The sequence below is a fragment of the Curcuma longa genome, chromosome 17 (genome assembly GCF_044706935.1).
Source record: "Curcuma longa cultivar G26 ecotype Majalengka, Jawa Barat chromosome 17, ITB_CL_G26_1.1, whole genome shotgun sequence".
Taxonomy (NCBI): Eukaryota; Viridiplantae; Streptophyta; class Magnoliopsida; order Zingiberales; family Zingiberaceae; genus Curcuma; species Curcuma longa.
Genome location: NC_133877.1, coordinates 10,279,133 through 10,292,416, shown reverse-complemented (window position 1 = coordinate 10,292,416; position 13,284 = coordinate 10,279,133). Strand labels below are relative to the sequence as shown.

The following is a 13,284-nucleotide window of genomic DNA, read 5'->3' as shown; positions in this document are numbered from 1 at the left end:
ATAAAATCGAGGTCTATACTTATTTTATTTTGTATTTATTCTTTTATTTTTTTGCTGCATTAACATCTTGTAGATGATCACACAATTGACAATCGACAAAAATCGTGTATTGCTATTCACTCTCTCTAGCGACGTTACCGATTCCAACAGGTTCAACAAGGAAAAGAGCATCTCTGCTCAGCCCTACCTCAATGTTGGTTCCTCCATTGTCATTAGTGATAATCATAGTGCTTTAATGATAGATCAATGTATAGGAGTTTGGTTGCCTGGCACTAAAATTATGTATTCTTTCTATATCTTATAACTTAATTATGTTGTGTTAATTGATCAGTGCGACTAAAAGAGGTTTTCCTAGTCTTTTTTGTTGACGACTCATGCCTTAACCTTAAGGTGACTTACTAGGTTGTAAGCCACTAAGAGGATTTCCTGACCTAATTCAGTTGACTGTACATTGTCAAGTCAATCGATTGGACATGTTCTAGTCAATTGTATAGTTAATTGGGCTGGTGTATTGGGGAACAAAATGTTTATATTTGAGCGTTAATCAATTAGAAAATTTTGTCAATTAACTAAAGTCATCCAGTCAATTGGTAGCCCCTCTGAGTTGACTATATTATTATCATTGGCTCTAACATTTAGATTTTAAATGATCATTCCCCTAAAGTACTTTATTCAGTTGATTGGATCGGAGGCATCACACTTGACTTTTGAAATGAACATTGGAGCTAGATATATAAGCTTGTTTGGATGGAAACGACACATGGAATTGATCAAGTGGCTTAAAGTAACTCCAAGAGCTTAGAATCATAGGATTTAAAATCTTCCAAGTTCTCAAGCTCTAAAGGTAAGTTTGATTTCTCCCTGTGTTTGCCTACATTATTTAGGAAGAAAAGTGAGGTTTATTAGCTCTTTTTTATATTTGTTCATCTTTGTTAAAGAGTTTAGTTACTAGGGTTTTAGGAACATGCTGCTATTGCAAAGAGAAAAGTGTTCTAGTCCTCTCTTGGGCAAGTTTGTTAGAATTTGCTCGATTACTCTATTTCTAAGAAGGTTCAAAGTGTTTATTTTTGGACAAATCACATTGATGTGACAAGGGCCATAGAGTAGGAGAGGTCCTTGAACCACATTAAACTTTAGTATTAGCATAGTTTCATTTTCGCTTCTATGGATACTTAATTTGCTTTGCACATTTTATTCTTGCCATACACACTTGTTACTAACATTAAATTTGGGTGGTTGATTTGTAGGATTTTTTAGTTGTCTATTCATCCCTCCTTAATGAGCTATATGGAACCCTCACCAACATTGTACTTTGATTCTGCTCTCCTAAAAGGAACATCGGCTCTCACAATTCCGTCTCCATCCGCCAAAACCACCGGAAATGTTTCAAAAAAATGTAGGCATACGACGTACAAAAAGCTCATGCCCTTCTTTATCTCTAAAGATCGGGTGCCCTAACCATCCTACAGCTATTCCATCCCCGTTATGCATTGACCCTGCTCTGAATAATCCCCCTTTTGTTGGATTATTACCAATGTAATCATAAAAAGCTAATTTTTCGAGAATTTTAGACTAAGCTTCCGATAAACTTAGATTTTCGTCTAGTCCGGTGCTAACTCTTCGGTATATTTCTTATCCTTTTTTCAAACGAAGTCATTTTCATAAAAAATGCCTACATTTTCATCATAAAAAAAATCTATTTAACTATGGTTTAATTTGAAAAAATATTTTTCTATAACACAATTGGAAAGAATTACAAGGTCCCTTTTTCTTTGGGTACAAATAGACTCCCTACAAACAAGGATTTGGATTAGGAAACTAGATTAGGGACTGGAGAAATTAGATTTACCATCTCAACCACTTACCAATCCTTGCACTTTCTATTCAAGTGGTATGGTTAGCATTTTGGTTTCATTTGACATTAGAAATGTTAGGATTATGATTAAGGGAAATTATTCCTCATACCCTATATATATTATTGATTAATATAGAATATTACTTATACACACTTATAGTTTTATAAAACTTGGTTTATAAAATTCCCTATTTATATACGAACATAGAGACCTATTCTAGGAGAATTATTCTAAAACCCTAAATATTCTAACACTCCCCCTCAAGCTGGAGAATATAAATCATATGTATCCAGCTTATTACATATGTATTTAATTCGAGGACCTCTCAATAACTTAGTGAATATATCTGCTAGTTGATCATGTGAGTTAACATAACTAGTAGATATTTCACCAGTTATGACTTTCTCTCTGACAAAGTGATAGCCGACTTTAATATGCTTTGTCCTTTCATGAAAAACTGGATTTGAGGCAATATACATGGCGGCTTGATTGTCACATATAAGTGACATTTATGTAACCTCTCCAAATCTTAGCTCTTGAAGCAACTGTTTAAGCCATATAAGCTCTTGACTAGCTATGGCCATGGCTCGATATTCTGCCTCTGCACTGGATCTTGCCACAACATTCTGTTTTTTGCTTTTCCAAGAAATAGGTCATCTCCGATAAATATACAAAAATCAGAAGTAGATTTCCTATCAATGGGAGATCCTGTCCAATCTGCATCAGAATAACCCTACGATTCGAGTATGTCCTTTGTCTTCGTACAAAAGACCTTTTCTGGAACGCCTTTAATATATCGAATAATGCGAATCACAGCATCCCAATGTTCCTTGCATGGAGAGTTGAGGAACTGACTTACTACACTTACTGCAAATGAGATATCAGGACGAGTAACAGTAAGGTAGCTTAGTCTCCCTACTAATTGCCTATATCGTTCAGGATTTGGAAGAGGCTCCCCCTGATTTGGCATGAGCTTGATATTAGGATCCATGGGGGTGTCAACTGCTTTTGAGTTTAACATGCCTATTTCTTCTAGAATATCCATTGCATATTTCCTTTGGGATGTGATAATCCCATCTTTGGACTGTGCTACTTCTATCTCCAAAAAATATTTGAGTTTGCCGAGATCTTTTGTCTCGAAATGTTTGAAAAGATACTGTTTCACCTGTGAAATCCTTAGATGATCACTACCTGTGATAACAATATCATCGACATAAACTACTAAGTAGATGCAACCAATAGATGAGTGACGATAAAAGACAGAATGGTCAGTCTCACTCCGAGTCATGCCAAATTATTGAATTATAATACTAAATCTACCGAACCATGCTCTGGGAGACTGTTTGAGGTCATATAAAGATTTTCGTAGACGACATACAAGACCAGAAGACTCCCCCTGAGCAACAAAACACGGAGGTTGCTTCATGTAGACTTCCTCGAGCAAGTCACCATGTAAGAAAGCATTTTTGATGTCCAACTGATAAAGAGACCAATGTCGAATCGCAGCAATGGACAGAAATAGGCGCACATAAGACATCTTGCAACAGGAGAAAAAGTGTCTCCATAATCCAATCGGAAGATCTGAGTATAACCTTTTGCAACGAGGCGAGCTTTAAGCCGGTCAACCTTTCCGTTTGGACCAACCTTCACCGTATACACCCATCGACAACCGACAACTGACTTCCCTGATGGTAGAGGAACGAGGTCCCAAGTCCCACTGCTCTGCAAGGCACACATTTCATCGAGCATTGCCTGTTTCCATCCTGGATGGGCAAAGGCATCACCTGCATTCTTCGGAAGAGAAACAGACGACAAGGAAGAAAGACAAGAAAAATAGGAAGGAGAAATACGATGATAACTCAAAGAAACATAATGAGGAGAAGGATTACGAGTGGAACACATACCTTTCCGAAGTGCAATGGGAATATCAGACTCAGGAGATGGGACCGGAGGACGAGGCGAAAGACTAGGCTCCAAAGATGTGTCCATGGCAGTGTCAGTGGTGGGTGGCGGTAAAGCAAGACGAGGACGACGCTGATAAACCTGTAATGGAGGAGATGTCTCCGGAGGTGACAAAGACTCCTCCGGAGGATAAAAGATAGCCACTGGTGCAGGCGTAGAAGGAGAAAACTCGGACGGAGATCCATTTGGCCCAAAAAATGAAACTAAATCAAAGAACGTGACATCAGCAGAGATGAAGTACCGACGGAGAGTAGGAGAATAACACTTGTACCCTTTCTGAGATCGGGGGTACCCAAGGAAGACACATTTATGAGATCGGGGAGAGAGTTTGTCAATGCCAGGATCGAGAGCATGAGCAAAACATGTAGAACCAAAGACTTTAGGTGGTAAAGAATGAAGAGACTGATGAGGATAAAGAACATGATGAGGAATTTGACCTTGTAGAGTGGAGGAAGGCATGCGATTGATGAGATAGCACGCAGTAAGCACAGCGTCACCCCAAAATTGAAGAGGAACATGAGAATGGAGAAGAAGAGTCCGGGTGGTCTCAAGAAGATGACGATTCTTGCGTTCGGCCACTCCATTCTGTTGAGGGGTATGAGGACAAGACGTCCGATGCAACACACCATGAGATGCCAAGAAGGTCTGAAATGAAGTAGAGAGATACTCACGTGCATTATCACTCTGCAAGGTTCGAAGAGAAATACCAAATTGAGTTTTAATTTCATAGAAAAAAGATTGAAAAAGAGAAAACAACTCTGAGCGATCCTTCATTAGATATAACCAAGTACAACGAGAAAAATCGTCAATAAAGGTAACAAAATACCGTGACCCCAATGTAGAAGAAACACGACTTGGACCCCAAACATCGGAATGGACCAAAGCAAAAGGGGACGTAGCCCGACTCACAATGCGAGGAGAAAAAGAACTACGAACATGCTTTCCTAATTGACATGACTCACAAGACAGAGATTCTAAGTGAGAAAGACCAGGATGCAATTGTTTTAACTTATCAAGACTAGGATGTCCCAATTGAGCATGAATAAGAAGAGGAGATGCCGCCGCCGAACCAATAAGAGAGGACTGTTGAAGTCGATATAGGCCATGAGACTCACATCCGAAGCCAATCATCCTCCCCGTACTCCGGTCCTATAAGGAAACAGAAGATTTAGTAAACGAGATGACACAATCAAGAGACCGAGTAAGCTGACTAATTGATAATAAATTAAAAGGAGCACCGGGAACATAAAGAACATTATGGATAGAAAGAGACCGAGAAGGATGAACAATACCAACACCCTGGGACTGAGTTTGAGAACCATTTGCCATGGTGACAAAAGGTAAATAACCAGAAGTAGAGAGCGAAGAAAAAAAAGATTTATTACCAGTGATATGATCGGTGGCCCCGGAATCAAGAACCCAAGGACTCGAAGAATGAGATATGTCAGCAAAGGAATTACCAGTGAGTGCAACTGCAGCAGGGGAATCAGAAGTCTTTCGATCCTCATACCATTTCAGAAAGTCGTCATAGGAAGGCGGTGGGGTCGGATCTGGTGGCAACTGTGAAGTGGAAGCTGAAGGAGCAACAGAACTCTGGACAATCTGTGCAGCACGGGGAGGTCGACCATGTAGACTCCAACATTTATCAATTGTGTGTCCTGGTCGGTGGCAATGATCACACCAAGGACGTCCTTTGCCACCCTTACGAGGTGGAGGTCTGTTGTTGTTCCGAGAGACCAAAGCTGATGAGTCAACAGAAATGGAAGGAGGTACCGTCAAGACTTTGGCAGGGACACGAAGGAGAGTCGCCCAGGTACTGTCCATGGTAGCCTCTGTGGGGCTGCCCAGGATCTGATCACGAACATGAGAATATTCTGTGGGCAGACCATATAAAGCCAGAGACAATTTTTTTTCTTCTGATTTTCAAGTTCTTCAATAGGAGTGGCCGCAGGTGGGAGCAATTCATTGAAGTCACAAAGAAGACGAGAGACCGAAACCAGATAAGTTGACATAGAATTTTTAATCTGATGGGTACTAAGAATGGTCATGAGATCTTCACAAACTTGATAGAGTCGCCGAGAAGTATTTGTAAAGAGTTGTTGAGCCTGTGTCCAAACAGCTATTGCAGGTCTTGTGAGTGCGGAAGACGTCCCTAAGAGATGGATGGATGGTGGCTCGAATAATACAACACAACTGAGCGTCAACCTTTTTCCACAAAGGACGATTGACAATTTCAATATCTTCTTCGGTTTGGGTGAGATGTGTTTCATAACCCTGTCCAACAAGCCAAAGTTCAATGTGAGAGCTCCAGAGGAATAATTCTTACCATCCAATAGCTCGAAAGAGAGTGGTGCAGTGATGTGGTTGGTAAAAATTGAGATATTCGATTTTGGAGTGTTGGAGGTAGCCATGAAGAAAGATGATGGTTTCGCGTTGGGAAGAAACCAATCCTTTGCTGTTTGCTATTTGCTGGACCTGTTTTGGATGGCAAGCCCGAAACAGGAAATAGCTATTTGCTGGTTGTTGGTTGCTGGTCGCTGGACCAGTTTTGGACGGCAAGCCCGAGCACAGATGAAGAGAGAAGCGGCGGCGAGGATGAGCAAGCGCGCTAGGGTTTCTCCTTGCTGCTCCTTGCGCTCGCGAAGAAGGAGGAACAACGACAATGATTGACCCCGAAGGTCTCTTCTCCTCTGGCGGACAGAGCTCCTTCTTTCTCCGACGGACAGAGCTCCTCTTCTGGTCAGAAGGTTAAGCTTTTGTTCACGCGATTCAGAGAAGGAGGAAGATCGCGATCGCAAGTGCTGCTCCCCTCTGAAGTGTCGCGGCCCCAAATCAGGCTCGCGAGATGGTTGGTGCAGCAGGTCGGGACGATGCGAGAAGGAGAGAAGCAATCGGAATATCGATGTTATTCGAATCCAATCGCCAGAGCAGAGATGCTTGAGGCTTCTCTGTTTGCCGCCGCCACGTAAGAGGAGAACCTGGAGAAGACTTCGATCTTCTCCTGCGGACGGCGAGCGCGCGGCCGGGATGCTGCTACGTCGCGACGAGGAAGACGCGTGACGCGAGGAGGAAGGCTTTGCTGCGTCGCGATGAGGAGAAACACCACGGCGCGATTCGGGAGAAAAAAAAACTAACCCGGCCGAATCCTAATTTTCTAGCTCTGATACCATGTAAAGAAATATAAACTTATGTTTTATTACAAGGAATAAGTCCCTATTTATACACGAACATAAAGACCTATTCTAGGAGAATTATTCTAAAACCCTAAATATTCTAACAATTAATATAGAATATTACTTATACACACTTATAGTTTTATACAACTTGGTTTGTAACACCACAACACTCCCCATTCAAGTATATTATAGAAACTCAGTTTGTTACACATGTATTCAACCCTGTCTCTCTAGAGATTTAATCAATAAGTTCTCCAATTGATCATTGGAGCTAACAATAAAGTGACGAGTAACGACTTGATTATTACCATACAACTTCATTGGCTTTGTAGGAGCTTTTATGTTTTTGATAATCCACATGTTCGGACTTTGCTTGAGTAATCATGAAGGTAGATGACCTTTTCTCTTGGTTTGCTTATCGAGTAAATCTGGAGCACAACTTATGCACACTCAAAAGCTGACCTCCTAGATATTATCTCATTTGAGATTCAAACTCTGGTCCTCTTATTGAGGGAGCGTTTCGTAGCCCTGTCATTAGTTGTTCAACCTAAATGAACCCACATGTAGCTGGGGGTATGACCTTATATTTTGTTAATGCACTTGATCTTACTACAACTATTATTTCTTACTCTTCCAAGAAAGAAGTTTACCTTTTAAGAGGACACAATAGTTAAAAAATAGATTGTCTATCTCTAGGAGAAGCTATTTACACCTAAGTACTCTGATATAAAGATGACCTTGATCCTAAAAAACACTCTTGAGGTATTGTAGGATCCCGATCCTTGTAGTTGCTGTCTAATGGTTGTGAGATGTTTTTTTTTTTCGAAACTGATTGATTCCCGTAACAACAAACGAAATTTAACTAGACTATGAGATAGTTCAATTATCCTACTAGAAGATATTTCTTTCAGTTAGAGGCTTTTATATTCTGGTACTAATTTGAGAACGCTAGCACCATCAAGCATATACAATACACGTTTGCATTGTGAAATATTGATATTTTCATCAGAGCAGCAAACCTCAACCAAAGAATTACTTGATCTCACCTAAGTATTTAGGCTAAAAGTGTTGATAGAAACAATTTTTTGATTTTGTGATCCTGATAATTTCATTGTTAGTGATGGTAATTCCAGCCACATAGATAATAAGAATAATATGTTTTTCTAATTGCAAAATAAGATAAAACACTTAGTGATCTTTAACACATTCTAGTCATTCCATATTGCAGAACAACTGGACTTTCAAAACCAAGCTCTCAGAAAATGTTACAGTCACTACAATGACTTCTTCAGCTTACACATAAGACCAGCCTGAAAGTTGCTCCATATAAATCTCTTCAGTAAGATCACCATGAAGACATTCTTGATCTCAAATTGATGAAGGGACTAGTGGTGGAAAACAACCGGGGAACCAGGGATAGGAAGAGACAGATTGAAGTAATCTTGGACATAAGAGAAAAGGTATCCAAGTAGTTAACTCCATAAACATGAGTGTAGTCCTTTGTCACACACACAACTTTATTTATTTATTTATAATTTGGTCCATAATCCCATAACAAGAAAAAAAATGGTCACCCAACCAGGAGAGGTTAGTTCTAGATTTGAGGTTTGTTACTGTAGATTTGACAGTGTTGTGGTTTGATGGCAGTTAGATTATACATCATAAACTTCATCAGAAACTAAATACAAGAGAATTGGATGCACTTATTTCAGGTTAAGAAATTACATCACGGAGTTTGTGGGAAAAGTTCTTTTAGCAAACTTGTACCAGAATATCAATACAGATGTTCTAAAATTCAATTTTGATTGTTGATAATATGTTTCATACTGTCACCTCTGTATCATAACAAAAAGCCATGTGTCCTAACACTCCATATAAGACATTATTTGTAATACCTATCCTTTAAAAGTTTTTTTTTGTTGTGCTGTGAGTTTAACTTGATGTAGCATTTTGAGATGGCTGTCACTTATCTCCCTTCCATCTCACTAGTTGTAATGAGACCTTAGCATTCACAGGAATTGTCCCGTTTAAGATGTGGATCAACATTTGCCTTTGTTTTTGTATGTTTTGGTTTGTTACACACTTTTCACAACATGCAGCACTTCCCCCCGGTGCTCAGGTCTATATGTTGCCTTATGTTTGTTTGAGTTTTATGTTTTAGTCCTGGTTCTAGGTATCAGAATTGAAGAGCTGAACACTTATCTCTAGATTTATTTAACATTTCTCTTTGGCTATATCTAGCTTATAATAAATCAGAATTGAGGAGTGGCACACTTTGGACAACATTGTTTTGATTTTCCTTTCAAACAAGGGCATGGTTTTCTTCTTTATAGCATCTTATAATACTACCGCAAACCTATTCAAATCTTCAAAAACTTGGGGTGAGTGTACCAGATAAGACATTGCAGAGGGTATAATTATACCATATCATCAAAAACTTTGGTAGCATCATAGCATGTAAGCAGTGTTGGTATAGTGGAACATATCGAGTTAGTTGCTTGATTGATTTGTGTTTTGCAACTAACAACCTTGTCGTATGAATGAATATATATGGTTATGATAACTACTTGCAAATCTAAAAACATCAATGCAAAATCTAATGGAAGATTTCAAGATCCTATATTGATAGAAACAAGCAACTCTATTTTAGGTAATGTGATACTAAAACTTACTGTTTTGTATGTATGATGCTGCTTGCAAGGGTGCATATTTCCCTTGTACTCTGAGATTTCTTATGCCTTTCTTCATTGGATGCATGATTCATTATTTTTATTTGTTTAGTCCACCAACTAACTCATGCTTTCATGTTAGTCATTCTTGGGGGACTATTTCTTCAAGAGCAAAACCCTGCAAGATGAATTCAGCCCAGAAGGTTTGTGCAAAGCAGCTGTTTTTGCTATGCAAGTAGCAGAGGAGCTCGAGTCATGGCCAGAGCAAAGCACTCGCAACAGGTCATGGGTTACCTTATCTGAAGCTATGGAGCAATGTAGACATCCTTGGATGCAGGATGCTCTTAGGGAGGGATTCTCAAAATGGCATGACGGCATCCTAATTAGACCTGATGCTGAAGCCACTCCTAAAGATGAAAGTTAAATAGGCTCCAATTTGTTTGAAGTTGATGAGCATCAAAGTCTTTCTAATGGCCATTGTGTTTTGCTACTTTCTTTAGTTTTACATATTGCCAATATATGCATTTCTTAGGGAAAATATCTAAGGTAGTCTTCCTTGGAGGTTTTTGTCAAATGTTATGAGTACCCTTTAAGCATTCCTGTATGTTCTTAGCGCACTCGACAATTGAAGAAATTTGACAACCATACAAGAGCAGTCAAAAGCTTGGCGTATGTGAATTTGAGGAAGCAACATTGCGATATATCAATTCTTCTTCAGGTATTTTTATGTTTTGTTTGGCCACCCAACTTGAAGCTTCATGAGGTAGATAGCAGAGTTCCTGAGTTAACTTTCAGGAGCAAGCATAGTTGAAGAGATCACTAAATTCTATTTCCATGGATCATGAGAACTATGGCAGTCCTAAATTTGACTCGTGTCGTTTTCTCTCCATGCCAAAATTTGACTGATCCAGAATTTGTAGATATGGTGCATTTTGTTCTTTATGCAAATCTCAGATTCGGTGGCTTCTGTAGCTTTTGATGTTGATCCTGGAATTGTAATTGTAATCCAATGACCAAGTGCCATTAGCATCCCATTCATTGCTCTTAATTGTATAAATCATGTCTTGATTTGAAGTTTGCTATTAGCTTTTGAGTAAGACAAGATCAAATGCTGCAAAAAGATCACCTATTTCTTTGTTATTCTTTATTCATGCACTCACTTTCTAAATTCCCAATAGGTCATGAACCCATCTGAAGGTCTTGATTTACTTGAATATTAAATAGTACTTGGATATCAATAAAGTTTCAAATCCAAAACTTTACATGGATTCATGAAGATTTTAAGAGAGTAGTAGATTGTATTTTCAGCTAGCATTTTGAATATTATAAATTGTTAAGTAGTTTTGGTTCGAAATTATTTGATGATAGGTAAAATAGGGAATTTAGGCAGGTAGAGATGCGTTTGGGTGAATTTTGTTACTTATTTAAACTGAAGTTAAACAATTTATATTTTTATAAAGTGCAGAAAAGAAATAATTTTTCTTTAACCCAAAGTTTTAGTAAATGTATCAAGACAGTTATCGAGTGAGCTACTTACTTAGCACATTCAAACATATTTGTGAGCAAAATGAATCGAAAAAATATATTAAAATCTCGACACCTCTTCAAGACTATAACCTACATGAGTGCACTTCAATCATCATGTCATATCAATAAATTCTCGAGTGAACAAATTCAATTGAAACTCTTTACATAGTCCATTTAAGTTTTGCCAGTGCTTGCCTACAAGGAATATATATGATAGTGTGCTAGTGTTATATTTAGACATCATTAATAATAATAATTTGACAATACGATCATAATAAATATACGTTATATAAGACTAACTTGTGGATGCAATAATGAAAGCATGATTAGGAGTTAGTTAAGAAGAGCAAACTACACTAATTCTTTACTAAATATGGTTTAGTATTATGATCCCTAGTTTAACCGCGGTTCATTCCATCATATCATGACTCAAATCATTCCTTTATTATTTTACAATCACCATGCTTCTATTTATTTTTGAAAGAAAAAAAGAAGAAGGTTTATCTGAAAGCTGTATCACTGATATGATAAAAGATAACATTACTTAAGCCAAGAGCACAAATAAATTCCAAAGCAAAGTTCTCAATAAATTATATCAACATCATATTTAATGATCTTATTCTCTTAAGCACTCTTTTGCAGAAGATAAAATTCTGCACCATGCATAGATCAAGTCACTCACTTCAATATATAATAATTATCTCACAGCTGCCACAATTTTTCAAAAGGGAAAAACAAAATTAAAAGGCATGTAAAAGCTTAGGAGAATTTTTTTATTCCTGAATTATTAATTGCACTCACTCTATCCATCAAAATCATAAGTTTGATCTTAAGGCCAAAATTAGTGCATATCCATGATTCAAACCTCCTCTTAGCTTGCCAAGGAATTTAAGTCAAACTTGGCTCTTGCACTTGATGGGACACTAAATTCAACTTGGATTATATTATTGATTTAGACATTTGCATGAGCAGTGCATGATTAGGAGAAGCCATGCATGCATGTTTGGAATATAAGTACTGAAGAAGGCTTTGTGGAGATAGTTGATGGAACTTGAGAGCGACTTCTTCAACATGTTACAAGACAACTATAGCATAGATAGATCCCTAGCTAAGGTTCTTGTCGTGGGTGGGTGGGAAGTGCAACGAGAGCTTTGAGTCATAATGCACCTTAATTAAGATATCAAATAAATAATAGATGATCATTGTGTAATTTAACAAGTGTCATTGTGGGGCAAATTGAGATGATGAGCTACTCTATTTTGGAGTACTATTACATTGGAGTTTTTAGATATATGAAACTATATGGTATAGGATTTATTGAGATTGAAAATTTTAAGGTCATGCGATTAATTAGTGAACTATGTAGCTTTTACTACATGAGAAGATATGTGTATTGGTTTTTATGGCATATTATGAAGTTCAAGGGCTAGTGATCCAACATATGAATCACAACCATCCACCTTGAATGATAACCATATTACAATTGGTATTTTCATTATATCTTTCACTTTCCCTACATTGTATTGAAGGAAGCTTCAAGTGTTTGGTATATTATTTCGACTTTAAATAATGAAGAATTTCTCCCATTGTTGCTTTTTGTTTGAGTTTGTTCTACAAGGACAAATATTTTCCTATCTAGATTTTAGTAAACTTTATGATCATGAATAAGAAACCTCCTAGCACCACAAGAAAATCATAAAATAGCAACGAAATTTTTTTTCTATCACTAACATTAGCGACGGAAATAATCATTCCATCGCTAATGGTTCATTTAGCGATGAAAATTTATTTCCGTCGCTAAACCGTCGTTAACACCATAAAATAACGACGGTCATAGCGATGGAACTACATTTTCCATCGCTATCTTAGCGACGAAACTTTTTTTCCATCATTAATATAGCGATGGAAATAAATTTCCGTCACTAAATAAGGGACGAAATTAATATATAAAGCAACGGAAAAATGAGTTAGCGACGAAAATAAAATTTCGTCGCTAAGTCGTCGCTAATGTATGGGTCGGGTGAACCCTATTTTAGCGACGGTTTGGCAACGAAATTTTTAATTCTGTCGCTAAGGTAGCGACGGAACTAAAAG

The 13,284-nt window shown here is 37.9% G+C and overlaps 1 protein-coding gene across 1 annotated transcript in view; it reads left to right on the top strand.

Moving 5' to 3' along the window:
• Positions 1–10,087, top strand: part of LOC141811784 (nudix hydrolase 16, mitochondrial-like) — a 34,377-nt gene extending 24,290 nt beyond the window's left edge. The window contains exon 4 of the mRNA XM_074699840.1: positions 9,806–10,087. Within this exon, the coding sequence (XP_074555941.1) occupies positions 9,806–10,087 (282 nt within the window). The remainder of the gene's footprint in view (positions 1–9,805) is intronic.
• Positions 10,088–13,284: the final 3,197 nt, after the last annotated feature.